The 20,896-nt window shown below is 50.4% G+C and overlaps 2 protein-coding genes across 2 annotated transcripts; one reads left to right on the top strand and one right to left on the bottom strand.

Annotated features, from left to right (window-relative positions):
- Positions 1–223: 223 nt before the first annotated feature.
- Positions 224–7,635, bottom strand: BSDC1 (BSD domain containing 1). Its single transcript, XM_075438098.1, has 11 exons — positions 7,595–7,635; positions 7,223–7,283; positions 6,536–6,652; positions 5,771–5,941; positions 5,599–5,653; positions 5,086–5,201; positions 4,637–4,705; positions 4,344–4,425; positions 3,626–4,165; positions 2,506–2,609; positions 224–1,976 (listed from the first exon to the last, which is right to left on the bottom strand). Exons 1-11 carry the CDS (start codon positions 7,603–7,605, stop codon positions 1,944–1,946), a joined length of 1,359 nt encoding a protein of 452 aa, XP_075294213.1. The 5' UTR covers positions 7,606–7,635; the 3' UTR covers positions 224–1,943.
- Positions 7,636–7,786: 151 nt separating this feature from the next.
- On the top strand, positions 7,787–18,718 carry ZBTB8B (zinc finger and BTB domain containing 8B). The gene is made up of 3 exons (XM_009931284.2): positions 7,787–8,859; positions 11,509–11,687; positions 12,037–18,718. Exons 1-3 carry the CDS (start codon positions 7,920–7,922, stop codon positions 12,352–12,354), a joined length of 1,437 nt encoding a protein of 478 aa, XP_009929586.2. The 5' UTR covers positions 7,787–7,919; the 3' UTR covers positions 12,355–18,718.
- The last annotated feature ends 2,178 nt before the right edge of the window (positions 18,719–20,896 follow it).

A 20,896-nucleotide genomic window follows, 5' to 3' on the forward strand; every position in this document is an offset into this window, starting at 1 on the left:
GACGTCCAGCAAGTGACACGCAGCCCGTCAAGGCAGCCGCCCCCATCCCGCGGGCAAAGCGAGCAGCACAGCCGACACCGGCAGAGCCTCTGCAGAATTCCTTTAATTGCCGTTAGCCGCACGGCTGTAAAAGGTTTGGAGAAAGTCATCGTTACAAAACTACCAGCCGTTAGAATTGCTCCTGGTCCTCAGCCCAGCTAGAAAAGGCTCAGGGAGACGCGGAGTCGTTCAGAACAGAGGATATTGCACAGACAACCCAACGGTTAATTCGACTAAAGGAAAAACAAAAAGTAGTGACACAGAGGAGAGCGCTGTGCCCCGGAGCTCTGCTGCAGCCCCAGGGACCCCCCACGACTCGTACCACCCACCGTGAGCCCTGGCCCCCCCACCGCCACCCACCCCCAGCAGGTTTCCCTGCTACAGCCGAGTTCGGGCCCGGGACAGGGCGAGGCTGCAGCACATCTCCACCGGGCCCACCGCGCACCCGGCCGGAGAGAGACGCAGTTCAGCACCCGGCCCTTGTGGGCTTCACAGGACACACTCTCGCGCAAGCACCCGAAGCCACCACTGCCACCCATCCCACGGCAGAGTCCCCCCAAGGGCAGGGGGGAACCCCAACACCCCAACTCTTCCCAGTACCCCCAGGTTAACGCTATCCAGAGCGGGAGGAAAGCCACAGCTCCAGGGAATCAGCCCTGGAAGGGGCAGAAGGACAAAGGCAGCGCACACAAAGCCACCACCCGAAGGCCAGAGATGGCAGCAAGGGCTCTGCCCTGTCACGATAGTGTATCAGCAACACGCACTGAGGAGCATCTCGTGACAGGAGAGGGGAACCACCCAAAAAGAGAGGTGCAAGCAGTCACGGGGGGTTTAGGCGAGGGAACCCCAGTGAGCACAGCAAGGCCGGTGGCCTTGGTGGCCGTGAGGCCTGGCAGAGGTGGGACGCGAGGGGAGTCGGACGCGTGGACACAGCCTCAGCCACCAGCGCCTGGCCCGAGCCTCGGAGCCAAGGTGGAGGTTGTCAGTGGGCTGGACTGGGGCTTTGCGAGGGCTAAACTGGGCACCACAAGGGAGGGGTTCTGCTCCCAGGGTGACCCACGTCACCACCGTCCCAGCCAGGCTTGAGCAAGAGCAAGCCACAAGGACTCTGCTTGGGAAATTCAACTCCAAGTACACAAACCGAGAGAGGAAGGCAGTGCAGCTGCACGGGGGGAAGCAGCAGGCTGTGGCTCAGAGAGGAGCTGCTGCTGCTCTTGCCGCAGGAAACGGGAGCTTCCATTAAAAAAGGCTTCCAAGACAAAAAGCCAGGCAGAAGCTGAGGATTTGGCAGGGAGTTTGGCTCCTTCCAGCATGGCCTTTGGGTCAAAGCCGCCAGCCAACTGCCTTCCCGCGCAGCAACCAGCAGCGCAGCAGAAGGGGCTTCTACCACGGCACCTCCAGCCCCCGGCCACTCCCCGCACGGGGCTTCTCCGGGGAGGAGGAGAACAGCGAGGGAGCGGGCACAGCTTCACCCGAGAGCCTCCGCCCTGCCGTACCGCAACTTACGTGTGCACACAAGCGAACAATCAGGCAGTCTGGCGGCACCAAGCAATCCCAGCAGGCACCCGAGCGCCCGGCTCACCCTGGGGACCCCTCGCTGCGCCACAGCTGCCTCTGCGTGACACTTCCGGGCAGTCAGCCTTGGCTCGGCCAGTCTCTGGGACCTACGGAGACGACGGGCTCCCTAGCAGCTAAGTGTACGAGTGAGCTCCCGCTTCCTCCTCCTCCTCCTCCCGGTCTGAAGGGGCCACTCGAGTTGCCCACGGGATTTAGCAGGAATGAAACTCCTCCAGCCTGGAAGTGCAGTCCCCAGCACAGTCACACACAAAGGAACAGCCGGTCCGCGGTTTAATTCACATTCGATGGTGGAAATGAGCCTGTGACACACACTGGGAGCGGTCGCTTTATTCCCAGTCTTCCCACTCTTCATCTTCCAGCTGCAAACAGGAGTAACAGCCCTCAGTTTGTTTCTGCAGCTCAGCCGCCACCTGCCCACAGACCCCCCCCGCCCAGGGCACCCAACTCAGCACAAAGCCTGACACCGCCGCACACTCCCACGCCCTCGCAACAGCAACGCGCTTGCTCGCTCCCCCCAGGGAGTTTGCACGCTCATCCCTCTCCAGGCAGGTCCGAACAGCCGCGCTCTGCTCCAGCCAACACCCACGGCGAGGGCCCAAGGAGCGCGTCACGCCCTGGGGAAGCCTCCTGCGCGCGGCTCCCAGCTGGCAGCAGCCGCGTCTCGCTGCGGCGTGCCGCGCAGCCTCGGCCCTGGCGCAGGGGCTGGAAGCAGAGCTCCAGCCGAGGGATTCGCTCGCTGTCTTGCTCAGAGGCACCGCAGCCTCCCTCCACCTCCCGGGGAAGCGGCCAGCAGCGGCGGAGCGCCTGCAGCGTCACCCCAGGGAGCTGCCGATGGGTTTCGGGCGCAGCCTTCTCACCCGTTTGCGCGAGCACCTCCCCTCGACTCACCTCCCCAGACACTGCCACCTTCGAGAGCGCCAGCTGCACCTCCTCTTCAGTCATGTCCAAATCAAAGTCTTTTTCCCAGTCCTCGCTGATATCCGTGCTGGAGCCTGTAAGCCCAAACATCACCACTGAGCCGTCGGAGCCGCGCCTGCTCGCCAGATGCAGCACCCACAGGCACGCAACGCCCCGGCGCTGAGGAGGCCCAGCCACCGCAGCCGGCCCGAGGAGGGCAAGCCCCTCTTCCCAGGAGCAGGCTGTCAGCTCGCTACCGGGGCCGGGACAGACCCAACCGCACTGCCCTCGCAGCAGGGGCTGGGTCGGAACGCTGAAACACGTTCTCCTCTGGCCTGGGATGCGTCCCGCTTCGGTCACCCGGGAAATACAGCCGGTAAGGAGTGACTGGAGGGAGCTTGACACGGGGACTGTCGCACCCCCGCACAGCACAGACCACCTCTGCGGCAGAGCGGCCGCAGGGACGCTCCTGGGGGTGACACACCGAGGGAAGGCAACACCGCGTTCCCCGCGCAGACCACAGCCCCGCCCCAGCACGCCAGGGACCAGAGGTCCACCCTGTTCAGCCAACAGACCTCTGATTTCTTGTCTAATTAATTTCATTCTGCTCACAGACCCGGCTGACGATACCTGGCCACCTTGCTGGCTCTTGGGTTGCCTCCAGTGGCTTTCTAACCCCATAACCAATGTAACCACTGCTCTGGGAGGCTGGCAGCAGGCTCTGCAGAAGGCAGAATCCCCCGCAACAAAAGGTTTGTAAATAGTGTCAGAGCTGTGACCCTGCCCTCCTCCGGGTCCTGGAGGGGTCTCGCCCTCCCTTCTCCAGAGGGAGCACCAGGAGCAGGCTCAGGAAGGGCTCAGCTGCAGCACCAGCCCAGCCGCCTGCGGAGAGCAGATTGCCACCACCCAATGCAACCCGCCCGGCCCTGTCCTACAGCACAGGGATCTGCCCCTGCTTTCGTTTCAGCCACTAGAGAGTCTTTGGACCTAACGCTCCTGGGTGACTTTGGCAAAACCCCTTCTCTCCATCACTGCAGAATCGGGCCCTTTACCCAAAAGCTGCCACCCCAGCAGCAGGTTTCCAGGCCCTGCGCTGGCCCCACATACGCACCTTTCTTGCCGTTGTTGGAAGGAGTGGATTTCCCGCTATCGGAGTTCAGCTCAAAGACTCGTAGGTCTGTCGGTCCTTCCTCTTTCAGAGTCTCTGTCCTGCCCTGGGCTTTGCTCCCCACCTCTCGGGGCTCTGTAGCAGCCGGTTGCTCTGAGGAGACTGCGGACACCTGGGCAGGTGCAGAAGGCTGACCGGGTTCTGGGGGCTTTGGCAAGGAGCTCTGCTCGTCCGAGGTGGCCTCCAGCAGCCGCTGAGAGAGGTCTCCGGTCCCAGCTGGCTGTGCTCCAGTCTGTAGCTGCGCAGCAGGCACAGAGGCAGGGTTTGCAATCTGAGTCACAAGGGAGATGCTCTCACTGCTCTCAGAGGGGCTCCCCTCCGCTGGGGCCGGCTCCGGAGGGAGGACGGCCCAGCTTCCCTCTGAGGGTCCCTTGTGAGCAGCAGGGTGGCTTCCCTCCAGGGCTGCGGTGGCAGATTCTTTCTCTGCTGCTTCTGGAAATTTCACGTTTGCACAAGGCAGGGGTGACATCCCCAAGAACTCCTCTGTAGGAAGGCAGAAGAGAAGCGAGAGACATTTCAGCAAGCGCAGCAGCAGCTGACAGTGCAGCAGGGCTGGCTGCAGCTGAATTTGTGGGAGCGAGGAGGAGCCACCACCCTCTCTAACTGCGACCTGCCGAGGTCTGCGCGAGCCCTCCCGCAGACCCCCAACCATCCGACCCACCTTCATCCTCTTCCCAGCCTGGCTCCTCTTGGTGAATGCTCTGCTCCGCTCGCTGCTTCAGGGCCTCCCGCCGGGCTTCATCCTGCAGGGAATTCAGCGTCAGCAGCTGCTCAAGTCCCCAGTCCTTTCCTCCCCGAGGGATTTCAGCATCAGTGACAAGAAGGACATGGGCAAGGCAGCCCAGATCCCTCCTTTTCCAGGAAAAGCACCTTCTGCCAAAGAGAGGTCTGCGTCACTGAGCTCCCTGGATGGAGTGCCCGCCCCCGGGGAGACCCCCACCCCTCCCGACCTACCTGCTCCAGGCGATGCACTTTATAGAAGTAGCGCTGCCAGAATTCCAAATGGGAAACAGCCACTGGGACCTGGGAGCGACAGGGAAACCACCGTGAGTCACGTCAGAGGGCAGGCTGCGGTTGCTGCCTTGCTCCCCTCTCCTCCCGAGCCTTGCAGCTGCCCTCCTGACCCGCGCAAGGCACCTGCGTTTTCAGGCGCACAGACACAGGTCCAAGCCCCAGGCAGGTGCCGGCAGACGCTCAGACACACATCGGACAGCGACAGAGGAGCTGCTCTTCCAGGCTCGTGCCAAACAGGCAGGGAAGCAGAATGCAACACGCTGCCCAACGGCCCTGTGCCAGTCTACCACGCACCCACAGCCCTTTCTCCCACCAACACCAGGGCCCAAGCAGCTCCGGGCTACCCCAAGTCAGAACTTGCCCCCCACTGGCACCACGCAGGGCCTTACCATTTTCGTGTAGAGAGCCCGGATGGAAGGGCTGGTTGCCAGCAGCTCTGCTATCTCCCCTTTCTTCTCCTCTAGGTTAAACTGAGAGAGCCAGGCCTCGAGGAGCTCAGCAGGGCCTGCAGAGGACAAGCACAGGGATAACAGTCCTTGGCACAGACAGGGCAGGAACAGCTTTGGGAAGTTTCACTGGAAAGGTGCTATGGGCTAGCTCAGCTGGGCGAGCAAGGGGCAAAGGAGGAGGGAGACCTGGGTCCCTGTGCCCACCCCACGCCATGGGTCCTCTTGTCAGCACCAGGCCACGTGGCACCTGCTGTAGCGGTAGTTTAAACTGGCCCAGCAAATTCCCAGTCCAGACCAGTCCCCAAAGCAACAGACAGATCTGCTCTCCACAAACAGTGATCCCAGCTACAGCCAAGCCAGCAGGCCTGCTGGCGACAGGCTCCGGGCACTTGAGGACAGCCCACAGACCCCACGCGAGTGCCAGCTTGGCAGCACCACCAAGCCCCACCGTACCATCGGGTTCGTTGCAGTAGGTGGCCGGGTCTGACTGGAGGCTGTAGAGGCGAGCCTGGAGGAGAAGACACACAGGGCAGAGCCGTCAGCGGAGGGGCAGCAGCAGAGCCCCGAGAGGACAGGGCTTGGGGCTCCACATCCCGCAGAGCGGCTCCGGGAACGGGGCGCTCACCTTGGCGCTGTCATAGGGCTCCGTGGTACCTGTAGGTGTTGCCATCAGCGTTATGACATCACAGTCAATGGTCTTATCCGGCGAGGGAGCAAATGTGTCCGAGATGACACCCAGGAAGTCAGAGAGCCCTTTCCTCACCTTTTCAGTCGCACCAGAGGAACCTTCCGCCCTCTTGAAGACAAAAAGCAGTACAGGGTAAGTAACAGTGCCTGCAGCAGCAGGACAAGCCTCAGCCCTTCCTGGACAGGTTCCTTTAAGGAAGGAGGATTTCTCTCCCTTCAAAGAAGAGCTAACAAGGCAACTGTGGGGCCAGGGCTGGGCTAGAAGGGCATGGTGGCCAGCAGAAGCAGCCTCAGGTGGCAGTGGGGCAGGGAGGTTTGTGGGGAACTGAGCCCAGGCTTTGGGGGGGGGGGGGAAGGACTGAGCCAGGTTTGGGGACTGGACCGTCACAGCGGCAGCTGCGCAGAGATGCGATGTCACAATACACCCACTCTGCCAGTACCCCACTACACAGCACGCAGGGAGAGAGAAAGCACAGGAACTTGTCTCCACTCGTCTCCAGAGCTTCCTCACTGCTGCAGCAAGGAAATCCCACACAGTGCTCGGCACCAAACCTGCACTGGGGAGAAAGTCTGAAACCTGAAGCTCGTGGTTAGACGCTGGGGTTTGTTCAGAGGATCCTGCCCTCGGAGGCAGGCAGATCCTATCCACCCCCCGCTTTGCCTTCTGCCACAAGAACCCCAGCGCGCTCGCTCCCACACTCACTGCCAGCTTGTCCTTGACCACGCTGGCCGTAGCGGCGATCGTGCAGGCTGTGTCATGCTGCACGACTTGAGTGAACTCAGCCAGGTCCCGTTTCATGAACTCCAAAGCTTCTGTGGACTGTAAGAAGACGACAGACAGACTGTGTGATCTTTCTGCTCTCCAGCAAAGCCGCGGCCACTCTGGGAACACCCAGCACATTACAAAGATTGAAGCGCGAGAGCCTTTAACCCAGCCGAGCCCTCACCCCAGCTGGTGCAATGGGCGAGACTGTAACACCCAGAATAACAACGGGGAACATCTACGCCCAAAACATGTTAGAGTGGGGTGTTTTAAGCTAAGAATGAACAAAGACAGGTTAGGAAAAGCCTTGTCGTGAGCTTTGTGTACAACTAACACAGGCCACGCCGTCACTGGCAGGAAGTCTCACCCCGCAGCGCGATGCTCGGGCCGTACCCTCCCCACACAGCTGGTGATGTTCACACCGACACAGCCCGGCGCTGCGCCCAAGCCACATGGTCCCGGCTGGGTCCCCAGCTCCCAGAGTCACCACGAACACAGCCCACCCCCCTTTCCCCCCCGGGGCCTCAGGCTGCCCTGCAGCCGCACGCCCTGGATGGGCCTCCGGCAGCCGCTAAGGCCGGGCCCGGGGGGCCCCTCACCCGCCGCCCCCGGCCCGCCGCCGCCTACCTTCTCCTTGACGGCCTGGTAGCTCTGCTGCAGCCAGCTCCGCCACCAGCCCGCGTCCTCCCTGCACAGCACACGCGCGTCAGGCGGGCCCGGGCCTGGCCCCTGGCCCCGGACCCCGGCCCTGACCACTCCCCCGACCGGCCCGGGCCGCGCGGCCGCCGCCGCCCCTCTCCCGCCGCCCCGGACCCGTTCCCCGTCACCGCCCGCCCCGGGCCCAGCCCCGACCGCTCCCCCCGCCCGGCTCAGGCCGCGCCGCCGCCGCCGCCTCTCGCCCGCCGCCGCCCCTCTCCCGCCGCTCCAAGCCCGTTCCCCGCCGCCCCCCGGGCCGTGCCGGGCCCGGCCCAGCCGCCCCCTCCGCAGAGCTCAACTCACCCCTCCGCCATCTTGGCGGCCTGACGTCACCACTATTTACCGACCCCTCACCCCGCGGGCCGCGCCTCCCTGTGACGTCACTTCCGGACCCTCCTCCTGCTGCTGCCGCTGCCGGGAGGGCGCCGGGAGGGCGCCGGGCGGGAGCGGCGGGGGCTGCCCGGTGGGGGCTGCCCGGTGCGGGCAGGGCCGGGGGTCTGCGCGGCGGGGCCCGCTCCCGGGCCGCCCGAGGGCAGCGGCGGCTGCGGGGAGAGACTGGCGGGGGTGGGCCCCGGGAGCCCCGCGGGAGCCCTCCCGCTGCCGGCGCCGTGGGCTGGCCCCGGCGGCGATGGAGATGCAGTCGTACTACGCCAAGCTACTGGGGGAGCTCAACGAGCAGCGCAAGAGGGACTTCTTCTGCGACTGCAGCATCATCGTGGAGGGGAGGATCTTCAAAGCCCACAAGAACATTTTGTTCGCCAACAGCGGCTATTTCCGAGCCCTGCTGATCCACTACATCCAGGACAGCGGCCGCCACAGCACCGCCTCGCTCGACATCGTCACCTCGGAGGCCTTCTCCGTCATCCTGGATTTCCTTTACTCCGGGAAGCTGGATCTCTGCGGGGAGAACGTCATCGAGGTGATGTCTGCGGCTAGCTATTTGCAGATGACCGACGTGGTCAACTTCTGCAAGACGTACATAAGGTCATCGCTGGATATTTGCAGGAAGATAGAGCGAGAAGCGGCTTTCTATCAGGCTGATAGCGGGAGCGCTGCGAGGGAGGGCCCCTCGTACGGCGCCAAGAGCCAGTGCTCTGCCTCCGGCTCGTCCCCGCAGGAGAAGGAGCGGGTCTCGGATTGCCAGCGGGACCCTCCCTGCGGGGCATGCAGCAGCTGCCATCCCCTGGAGCTGGTGGTCAGGGACCCTGTGAGCAGCGACTCCCCTGACGACGTTAATTCCTCCCTGCCCAAGGGGGTGGAACCCAAAGTAGAGTTTGACTCGGATGAAGTCGAGGTGGAGGTGGGCGAACGGCTGCCGCAGTACCCGACGCCGTTGTCCCTCGAGCAGATGGAAGAGGGGCTGCACGGCGGGCAGGCGATGGACCTGGCCTGCAATAACTACCACATGAAACAATTCCTGGAGGCCCTGTTGCGCAACAGCTCGGCACAGAGAAAGGATGATGTGGTTCATCACTTTGTCCGGGGCTTTGAGGGTAGGCCGGAGGACGCAGGGGTAGCCATGAGTTCCATGATGGACATTCACAGCGACTGGTATGGTGAGGACGCAGGTGAGAGGACCCCGGGAGGGCGCAGTCTGTGTAATCGAGGTGGAAAGTGTGTAGTTGTGCGACTTCCTTTGTTACTCGAGTTCCTGTTCAGGAATATATTGCTGAATATTATGCCGTAGCAAAATAAACTGTTGTTCTGGACTTCAAGCTGTACTCGTTTATTCAGTGCAGTGCTTGGGAGGTAAGTATTTCTAGCAGCTTTTACTGAAACATCCTGGAGCTTGCTGCGGGTGATGCTGCTATAATAAACGATCTCATCTGGGACCTTGTTGCATGGCAGGTGAATTTTTAAAACTAATCTTCCTCTCATAATGTTAGCATTACAAAGAGCAGCTGGAAAGATAAGTCGAGCTGCTGCAAGAGGGATCTGCTGGAGAACCTGACAGAGCAGAAGGAGCTCATTCCGCTGGAGCTCCTGCCAGCGCGTCGGTTGCTGGATGATAGTCTGTGTGCTGTTACTTTGAACTTCAAAAGGGCAGAAATCGGTTTTGTTCAATACTGAGCGATACCTAGAAATTCTTTAAAGAGCACTGAAAGCTTTAAACTCTGCGATATTGCATAGAGACAAGTCTTAACTTTTACTTCTAGAGGCAGACGCGCTTTGCAGCTGCTGGTCACCCAGGTTCCACTGCTTTCCCAAGCCCAGCGCCTGTTGGGATGTCTCCCGCCAGCAGGAATATCTCCTAGCAGCAATGTCAGGGACTTGGAGAAGAGAAGGTCATGTCCATATTCATCTCTTCTGAAGTGGAAAATAAGGATTTGAGCATTTTATCTGCTCACGGTAATGTTGGTGCACAGCTTGCCTTGTCCAAGCTGCCTTATGACGAGGGGAGGCGGCTCCGACAGGCGCTGCGAGTGCCATCACTGTTTAGGATGTGACAAATGCGATAATGGTGCGGGCAGCAGACTGAATATTGACTCCAGATAGCAAGCTCACATTCATGTCATTTCCAGCTCAAGCATGGACGTGTGATCTTAAAGCCAATAAAACCAATATTGTCTCTCACTGCTTTAAAATAAGGACTCTGAGAAAAATTACAAATCCAGTCATACAGTCACCAGAAGACTGAAGTTCTCAGAACAGAGTGCTGCCACCAGGCCTTGCCTGTGGTTTTTGACGTGTAGCAAGGCAAGAGCATCTAACATGCACACAAACTTTGCTCGCTTTTTTTCCCTCTTAAAATCTTCAGACTGTTAATGAATCATTAAAAGGGAAATGCTGCTAGAATGTGATGGAGAACATCGGGTGTTGTGACAACATATTAGGAATGTTAATGGTAGATGTGCTTTAAATAGGAGTGGGGAAAAAAACCCAGACCTTGCATTCAGTTGTGTTTCTCTGCTAAAACCAAACATCGTAAGCATTTAGTAGAATGGAAGTATCTCTTCTCAGCTTTTAATGGTCCTGCTATCTTTCAATTTTCACGAGGCACAAGGAATGAGAAATGCAAAGTCCTGATAAAAGAACGGTGCTCTTGCGCATTTGGGGTGACAGATGAGATAAATGCCCCTTACTGCAAGTGTCTGCATCTGTCCAGTCCTCCTGGTCCCCTTCGCAGCTGACGGAGGGTAAACGGGCAGGTCTGGAGAGCCTGGAAGCAAGGCAGGCCTAAGAACTGGTTTTCTGTTTTCAAACAGAGCTCTGAATGTGCAGCAGGAATTAGCAATACCTTGTGAAGGTCCAAAATCGGGTGAGATGAATTTCCCTTGATAGCCACACGGTAACACTGGACACTCCTTTTTTTGAGCCTGGGCTGGACAATAGCACAAGGAATGTTCTACAGCCCCACCTGCGTTGGTGGAACTGTTGCAGAGCTCAAGGCTTGATACGCAAGCACTTTGCTCAATCAGTACCTGGAACAGGGAAAACGAATCTTTTAGTATAACATGTCAGCCTTCGTGCTGGAAAGGAAGCTCCTATCTGGGCTGATGCCGAAAAACTTAGCAATACCCACGTTTTTCTATAATGTGATCTTCAAATTTAATTCTCTTTTTGCATATGACTTCACAAATTACATATTACTTGTGTACATATAGTTTGATTTTCGGAGTAGTAAAATATTATCAGCAAATGTATTGGAGTCCTTCATCTTGTTATTACCGACTGAATGGCTAATGTGAATGGCAGCAGAAACAAGCATTCATATTTTTAGATGGGTTCCCCACATCTAAATTTATGCACTTTGTAAAAGCACATGGGAAACATTGGACTACTTCTACCTGTAGTTTGCGTTAAAGATTTTAATTTTTAATGCTGTTTAATGCTAATGGTATCTTAAAAAAAAAAACAAAACAGGAGACTTTCTATGGCTGAGATAGTGCAGAGGCTCCACTGCACTAAAAGCAAAATTTTGGCACCTAATTAAATGGCTTCTTAAAATAAAATTGTTTTTCTGTTGTGAGCCAACTCCCTTGGAGTATCAGCTGTGTCAGTACAGGCAGGCTGATTTTCAAGGGACTGGGCCATCTGCAGCTGCATGAACGTCTTCTGCAACTGCACAGCCTATGGAAATTCCAGGTAAGCCAAATACAACAAGAGGGGAAAGTGCAACCATCCTGACTCAGATGTGCAGCACGGAGGGTAAGAAGCCAACACAGCTAACGCTGGTGAACTGCCTAACCTAATACGTTGTGTTTTCTCCCCAAAAGGTGATGTCTTAGTTGTGCCCATCAAGCTTCACAAATGTCCATTCTGCCCCTACACGGCTAAACAGAAAGGAATACTGAAGCGGCACATTCGCTCTCACACAGGTGAGAGACCCTACCCCTGTGAGACGTGTGGGAAACGTTTCACTCGGCAGGAACACCTTCGGAGCCATGCTCTAAGTGTAAGTTTGAAAGATTATGTGTATCAGGAAATTTATAAAAGTTCTTGGCGTTTCCCGATAGTGTTTCCCAAAATACGTTGGACAAAATCATTGTTGTGAATGTGAGACAAAACTTTTCCAATAACAAGTTTAAGCCACTGATAGTTGGATCGTTAGTACTTAATGTAGCCCCCAATCTTTGTTGCTGGAAATGTGATGGGATCATCTGCCCTGTAGCTTAAGCTATTTTTCCAGCTTAAGATGTTTTTCCGTTCTGGGAATATATGCAAACCAGCACCCCAGAAAGAGCTAAAGCAAGAAGGCAGATTGCCTTTTTTTTTTTACCATAGTGTTTTGTTTTTAACTTCAGGTGCATCGATCAAACAAGCCAATTATCTGTAAAGGTTGCAGGAGAACGTTCACGAGTAGCCTGTCTCAAGGATTACGCCGCTTTGGCTTGTGCGACAGCTGCACGTGCGTGACCACCACCCACGAGGACTCGATGCCCATTAACCTCAGCCTAATGGAACCTCCATCAGAAGGCCAAGAGAAGGGTGATGCCGATAACGACTGGCCCATATATGTGGAGTCTGGAGAGGAAAACGATCCAGCTGATGATGATGATGCTGACGGTGATGACAAGCAGGAAATCCACAGGAGTTTATCAGACCGAGAAACACTTATGTAGCAGTGAGAGGAGAGTGGGAGCGTTTGAAGTGTCTCCCTCACAGTGGTTGGTCAGCAACAGAAAACTGCGTATTTGCCCAGCTAGTGAGACAGTGCTGGGTTTTATTATTCCATTTTTTAATAGAAGAGCAGGGAGAATTGGAATTTTTAATACCTTTAAGTTTTCAGTGCTGCGCACCAGAAATCTGTGAAGAATCTTCTGTCGGGGTTCACAGAGGTTCTACTTGAGCAATTCCCAGTGGTGTCTCTGCCTCCTAGTTTTGATTTTGTAGGTGGAACATCTCTGGTTTGTTTTGATAACGAGTTTCTTCCAATAATGCTGTCATGGTCCTTAGTCCCTGATCTAAAAGGGGCACCGTCTTCTCTCTGATGGTTCCGTTAAAGAAATGCAGTTTTCATCCATTACCTGGGACTTTTCTACACTAAGTTGTGATCCTCCTGTGTTAGGACAGTATTATCTAAATTGTAAACTTTAAGTGTTTGCTTAGACTGGATTTGACCTGGAAACCAGGGCAGACAAACCAGGATAACAAAAATATGCTGCTGATGAAAGCATAGACAGTAAGAATAAATATTTTTCACGTGTCCTTAATTATAGGTATTGAGAGAGCAAGCTTCTCTTTCTGAATTGTTTTTACTGCATCTTCCTCTCTCAAGAGCTCAGACTACAGATCTTCAGATGTGTCTCTAATGTCATTTAGACATTAGTAGTATTGGCTTAAGAAATACTGAGCCCACATTATGGTGTCTAGTGTCCTGGTCTCTCAGACTAAGTGAACTGCCCAATTCTCTTCAGCTTTTTTCAGTGAAAGTTAAAAGCTGTCAGTCCGGTTACTTGAGAATTCTGATTCTGGTAGATTAAATAGCCAGATTCACAGCAGGTGTAGCTTAGGAGCAGTTATAAATATGAATATCTGAGCTATGCATATAAAAGAGCTCTGAATACCCTTTTTGAAGCGGTTGGGTAGGAAATCTCAGAAATTTTTACTAGCCTCTTTGTATGCAATTCCTTTTCTTTCACTATATCTCCTTCTAGTCTTTGGTGATCTTTCTCATGGTTTCTGTTGTTGTGTGAATTTATCCAAGTACTGTTGTTTTTTTTTTAAAGAACAAAAAAACAAACTTCAGTGTGGACCTCATGTTTCTTTGCTGGGATAGATAGGTTGGCTTTCAAAGGGGGTGAGATTTTTTTACCTTTCCAGTACCAAGTTGATATAAGCTATCAAAAATCAAGCTGGGAAGCTTTAGAAGAAAACGCACCACCAACAGAAAGCCTTGTTGCTTATGGGTAACCTACTGTTTCCTAATGAAGAGACAAAACTGAAAAATACTGTGAAATAAGACTGTTAATGCTTCTTTACTATGTTTGTGAATGTTTCATGAAAAGGCAAATTGTACGAGTCTTTCTAGCTGGAGTAAGTGCTAGCTCACAAGCCTGTAGACGGTCGTGGCTGACAAAGAATGAGCAGTTCCTCCCACTTAAGACAGTGCTTCTTGAGGGTTTTAGTGTAAAGACTTTACACTTGGTAGATAGTAGATGGGACCTGAAAACCAAAGAGCCCTCTGATTTAACCAGGGTTTTTTTTGCATACCTTATGCTTTTAGTTTACATACTGAAAAAGAACACTTCAGCTTCTCTGCTTCATCCTACAGTGAAACAGTCGTCTTAGAGTGATGTCACAATTTACCTGTGAGAGGTGATCCTGAGGTCACAGATGCAGTTAAGAATTCATTGGCAGATCAAGTAGGATGAGGAAAGAAGAAACAACCTTCTTTTTAAACAAGTCACTTTACTAGTGATTCCTGAAAACAGCAGAAGGTAGAGAGACTTGTTTTGAAACGTCTCTCTGGTCTGAGTTCTTGATGAGTGCCACCTTCGCAAGAAGATACTGGCATCACTCGCTACGTTTATTTTCTGTGACTTCAGTTGCATAAGCTTTCAGTAGTCCCTACTCCAGGTCATCTGTAAATTTGAGTTTCTAATTGCTGAACAGTATCATAGTGACACACATCATCATGGAAAAATCTCTCTGGGAAAAGATCTTTGAGAAATTCAGGGCTCTGTATCCCTATCTGAGTCCTCTAAATGAAGACCATTGAAGAGACAACTCACGTAGATTCCAGATTTGGAGCTGAGCTCCTTTGAAAATCCTGCTGTGGTTTTGGGTCCTTAGCACTTTGGAAAATCTGAGCAAAACGTGGGCTTGTAAATCATCTTAGCACATTTGAAAATGACACCTCCAAGCTACTGGGGCTAGTCTTTTGGACTACTACTCTCTTTTTGTTGAGCCCATCCAAGAGGGTATTTTCTTGTATGTGATAAAGGAAGGACTTCTGCATATGAGAATACGTGAAAAAGAGACACGATATCTGTGTCTGTGGGGAGACTAACTTGCTAATGAAAGTGAGATAAGAATGTAAACAGGGATCCAAGATGATATTCAGTGACCAGGCAGCCCCATCTCTGGTCATTCTAGCATGAAGATGCCACCTCATTGTAAATATTGGTAGAGGCCGCTAGACAGGGAATATCAGCTGAGCATGGTTCTGGCTAGGGTGCCACAATTAAACTGCCAGAAGATGTAGCTTCCCGCACGGCTGAGCTGTGCTGAGGTGCGGGCCAGCTAACTCTGAAACTGTGAAGATATTCAGAGTTGGGAAAATTCACCTCTTGCAAAAGTCTGCATGTAGTATGAGCTGCAGGAATCACTGCAGAGACCTTCAGCGATTTTACTTCAGCCTGCTTTCTTTGGTCTTAGAGATTGTGTTCTTGTGTGTCTTGTGCGTAGAGAACGGAGCTGTGTTAAGGTCTGTGTAGCGCTGGGTGAGGGGTGCGGGCGGGGGGTGCGCCATTCACATTCCGGCTTGAAGGTGACCACCAAAATCGATGTTTCCTGTGGATCTGTCACATTGTGCTGCGTTGTTTCAGTGGAGTCTTTCAACCTTTGTATTTAGAGGAGGATGTAGTTTATCCACATTCTTGTGACCAGAGGTTCATGTAAATCTGTTTGCTGTGCTTTCCACCTAGTTTTTGGATGTTTTTCCTGAAATCTTCCATTGTGGATCCAGCCTCTACGAGCTTTGAGAAAATGATGTAGCTGTTTTAAAATATTCATATGGTGCTTAGTGAAGAATCAAAAATAATGTTCTTAGGAAAGTTATTTCTAATATAATCTCTTTCTCAAAGTTTTTTGAAGGCTATGCAGACTACATATTTTAAAGTCTTAGCTCTACGTAATTGACTTTGTTTAGGAGTATACGTTTTAACATACTTTTGCACATAATTGCACTGTATTTCACTAAAGGAATACATGTTGCACTGGTATTCATAGTGCATTTAACCTCTTGGTGCAAGACCTTGTAAATCTTCCAAATGTGGTTATTTAATTTACTGATGTTTTGTAAGGCAGTTTCATAACTGAAGTCCTTTAGTCTAGTTTAAATGACAAATTCTTATAAACCGAACCTTATTTGTAGAAGTGACTTAACTATATTTGTGGATCTTGGAGCATTCTGGAGTTTTTTGATTGTCTAGAAAATAAAACTCTCTGAGAGGGTTGCTCTGAATTTTTTACTGTTCAAAAGTTGACTGAGTAAACCTGGGAGTGTCTAGATTAAGGCTCATATTTCGATTTCTGGGAATTGCAAATTAATATATCCATTTCTGGTGATAGACACTTTGCTAGCAAGAATCGGATTCTTGGTAGGAAAGGATTAAAAGTATGCTGTCAACTTAAAACCCAGCTAGCTGTTTTTTGTGGGGTTTTTTTAGAAAATCTTGTATATTATTAACACTGACTTTGTTTCCTTACCATTTTTTTGTCATTTTATAATCATCTTAACTTTTTAAACTCTTTTTAAAGCTTTTAATTTTTCATGCTGGGTGAGAAAAATCCATGCAACTGGGAAGCAGTCCCTGATCCTAGCTAGAAGAAAATGCTGTCAGATGCCTACAGTAAAATACATGCGGGGGGAACAGACTCCCAAATATTCTTTGCAGATAATTTTTAATGCTATTGGATATTTCACAAGTGGAATTCTTTAAACCTGCTTTTACAGACTATCATATTTAAAACCTGTATTTACCTGTTGATCTAGAATATTCTGAATCAATGAAAAATGCAATAACCCCTTCTTTCTTTTCACTGTTTTCATTCAAACAGTGAAATCTGTTCAGTTTTATTTTGTTGGGATCTTTAGCTTTATACATTTTTGTTTCAGAAATGCCTGGGAATTTTTCATATTTTGAAACTTGTTGGTTTTGGTTTTTTTTTAATCATTAAGGCATTTTTGTTAGTATTAAAGATATTTTGATCCAACTTAAGTTGACAGTGCCCTTTAACATGACCATAGAGATTGCATTTCTTCTCTTAAAGGCCACTGTTGACATGTCAGCCAAATAACTGAAGACAGTTTGGCTTGCCTTTTGTTGGATTGTTTGAAATTCAGATTTCCTGCATGTCTAGAACTATTAGCAACCTGTATGAGAGTATAAAGGGCATGAAGTTGTTCAGACCTTGCTAGCGGCTCCATTTATACACGTATGCGTGGTGTGCGTGCCCACACAGAGCTGCTTTTAGGTCTGGAGTTACAGTTAGGATGTCATCATCTCTGCCATGAAGGTCAGCAGAGCAGTTTTACTAAAACACAACCAGTGAATATAACACCTTTTTGGTTTTTATTAAATGGTTATAGGCAGATGTCTGGATACTAGTAAATTAAAAAGAAAAAAATGCCTTTAGCATAACCTGTGAAGGCTTAGACTCACACTGATCACAAGACTAGTTACAAGGGTAAAATTTAAGCATACACTGACAGTTTTGCAGAATTAGAAACCAATTCAGCTCTTAGAAATTCTTAAAGTTCTTCAGTGGCAAGGCTTATTTTAATTTTTAGCTGCAGACTTCTTTTTGGGTTGGAGGGGAATTATATGAACGCAAATTTAATTTTGGAGCCAATAACTGTGCTACTGATTTCTCAAATTCTGTCTTGTTTGCTTGTTAATAACTAAGGTATGTGGGTTCTGACCAAAACCAGTGTATATCACTCAAACAAAAATAGGAAGCTTGCTTTGAAATGGCTTTCTTCTTGTAGTTGTTTGTCTTTCTAATACAAGACAGACATATTTTGTTGTTAAATAATAGTTGTTGGTAACGGTAACAGCTATTTCTAGATCACAAAAACTTTTGAATACCTTGGTCTTCGGAGACTTGGCGGATTCTTCTCTCCTCCTGCAGGAAACTGAAAACTAGAATACTCACAAAACTAAACAAGAGTTAACACTTTGGGAAGATGCCCTGATTTTAGAGCCTGCTTATTTTAGATACCATCATGCAGATGGATTTATGGGTAAATTCATGGACCTTCGTAAATCTCCAAGCCCATTCCAGGATCTGTTCAAGTGAAAACCAGTACAGTAATAGCACTGGATTATTAAACAAGATGCTGTATATTTGTTGAGGCAGGAGAGGAAGATTTTCACTTTTGAAAACTAGCGTGCGAATGTTGCCAGTTAATGCAGTATCTCTAGACAGATCAGTGGAGTAGTTCAATCAAAAGTAAATTGTCCTAAAACACCAACCGGTACAAATGAAAATGTCATCTGAATCTGATGTATGTGAAATTCAGTTACCCCAGCTTTCTCTGAATGTCCATAATTTTTTTACATTTTTCACTGTTTTAACTCTTCTTTTCTTGTTAACTGAATTTTTAAACATAGCAGATTATGACTTCTTAAAAACTGCTCTAGTACAAGCAAAATAAGGGTACTTTTAAAAAAAAACACAAAGAAGAAACAGTATCCAACATTAAGCAGATTATTTTGATAAGAAAGATGGTGCTAGGGAGTGAAAGAAGGGACTGACATCTGGTGCTCTGCTTCCACAGGTATTTGGGATCAATAGTTCTATATGGGAAAAAGATCACGTAAAGTTCTGTATGGTGAGTCTTTACAGTGTTTTACAAAAGCTTTGCAGCCTTCACAGACAACCCAGAGTCCCACCCAGGCGGCAGTGCAAACCCAGCCGACCTTTCCAGACTTAATAACTGGACGTTTTCTGCAGGTCGGTAACAGAAAAGTTGCACTGATGTTTTACCTCAAGCTGCCAGATCTCCGAGTGTGCCTGTCCTGATGCCGAGATGTCTGTGAGCGTATGTATCAGGGCGGGAGGGAGAAAAACAAATTGAACCAGCGTTGAGAATTAATGTGCATCAACACCATATAGGCAATTTACACTTTTCAAGGGGTGGGGATCAAATCTTTAAGTGCTTTTTGTAACTTTTTTCTACAGGGGTGGATTACTGAATTTGTCTTTATTGTATGTTAAATTGTGTATGTACTATATATGTTTATATTGTTGTATGTAGCGTGGTTCTTTTCTAGTTGAACAGAAAACATTAAACAAATACTAATCTCACAGTAAGGACACATTTTTTCATTTTTGACATGAAAGATGTAGGGTGCTGAAGCACTCACCCACTCTTGTCTCCCTGGCTCTGAAGGCCACCGAGCTGTGACTATCCTTGGTGAAAAGGACTCTTTCGCTGTGGGGTGAGGGCTATCGTCAGGTGTAAATGGTTCTTTCCCCCAAACCTGGGTGTGGGAGAAGGAAAGCAGGGGTGCAGGGCAATCAAAGGGGAGGAGAGGTTGTCAAAGACCTTGCTAATGATTTGGGGAGAATGAATTGTTTAGATGACACAGATGAGAACATATAATATATTAACATATAATATATAGATGAGAACATACATCATATTTAGATTAACATAGATGAGCTGTATGCAAATATGCTCACAGTTTTAGGTGTTAAGGGAAGCTGTGCTGAAGCTAAGAATATGCCGATCAAGTATTTGATTTAATTCTACTGGTGCAGAATTATGAATTGGGGTTCTGAGTAGAGAAGAAGCTACTGACCAGTTATGCTAAGATGCTTGTACAGCTGCTGCCTCTGCTAGCACTGCCATCAAATATCGGCCTTGTCCCAAGCTGTAAACTTTGTTCACAAGATAGCCTGTTCAGTTTCTGTGAGGCGTACTGGCAGATCCACGATTCCTCCCTGTACTCAGTATTTTAGGACGGTGTGTTATGATTTCCTCTTCATTTTGGAAAATGAAGGGATCTCCTGGTGACCTGGAAGCTGAACAAGCATTTGTAGTAGAAGACAACAAGGATGCGGCTCAGGATCTGCGTGAAGACAACTACAGAAACCGTGGCTGAGTCTACTGGCTTCATCGCATGGAAAGCTGATAACAGTGAAGGTGATGCCGAGGCAAATAAACTAAAGCCAAATATAAGCTGGCAGTGTATTAGATGAAAACTGTAATCTCATTCTTCATTCATTTCTGGTGTCTTGCTTGCGGTTCCCCTATCTCCATACCATGTCTGTGTAACTTTAAAAGCTCTTTCATTCTGGTGTCTTACAAATAGGATTTTGTTACACAGCTTTGGTTTAGCAGCAATTTAGGATTTACTAATATTTTTGAGATAGATCACAAGATTAGGTTGTATAATTATTAACAGCACTTAGTCATTAGCCAATCTAGCAGAGAGATTCAATGGAATTTGTTACAACCAAAATAGTGACTAGTGACTTAGCTAAAGATTCAAGAATCCCAAGAGTCACCCGAAGCTTCCGGCAGGGTTGCACACGCAGAGGAAGGTTAAATCAAATCACACTTACAGGCAGACAAATAATTCTGAATCAAATCGCACACAGGCAGGCAAGTCGTTCTGAACCAAATGGCACCCACCCACCCACTCACACAGCCAGAGGTTAACCTGTGATTAGAGTTTCCCTTTTCATGAGTTTCATGGATTACTCACTTTTATGTGCTGGCATTCATCAACAGACGGTGGGTGCACCTCGTGGAATCAGGCCTTTGAGTCCTTGTGAAATCGTCGACAGATGATCTTTCAGTCCTCACAAAATCCACTCAGAGGCGTCCCAGCTCAGGGCAGATCCTGTCTCACAGCCCGCTGCAGTCCCGGAGTGCTCCAAGGGTCTCACCTTCGGATCGCTGTTTGTAGGATCCCGAGATGCCTGGCTTCGGTCAGTACTCTCCATTCTGGCCACAACTCCTGCTCAGTCCTTCCGGTCGGCAGTTGAGGCAGCGGATGGCCCAGGGGTGCCTGACGCCCAGATCACCGCACTGCATCCAAAATAACAGCACAATGGGGCTTATCCTGACGTCTCAGAGTGGCCCGGTGGCTGCACCACCACATGGTGACGTGGTCTTACCTTGCATAATTTGTATTCCTCAAGGCATTACGTCCTGTAACACTGAGAAGTTTCCTGACATGGAACAATTAGCAACTCATCTATGAACTACTAAAAAAAAAATACATTTTTAAGCCACATAAATTTTCTCAAAAGCTTTTAAACAAACAAAATGTTATCAGAAAATTACTTTTCCTTTAAGACGTAGAACACTATTTTAAAAGCAACAATTTTTGCAAGAGCATGGATTAAAATTCCTGCTGTTCACATTTTCTCATTAAATGCATTTTTAGATCCAATGTGGAAAAAAAAAAGGCAGCTAATTAA

This window comes from Opisthocomus hoazin, chromosome 17 (genome assembly GCF_030867145.1).
Source record: "Opisthocomus hoazin isolate bOpiHoa1 chromosome 17, bOpiHoa1.hap1, whole genome shotgun sequence".
Classification (NCBI taxonomy): Eukaryota; Metazoa; Chordata; class Aves; order Opisthocomiformes; family Opisthocomidae; genus Opisthocomus; species Opisthocomus hoazin.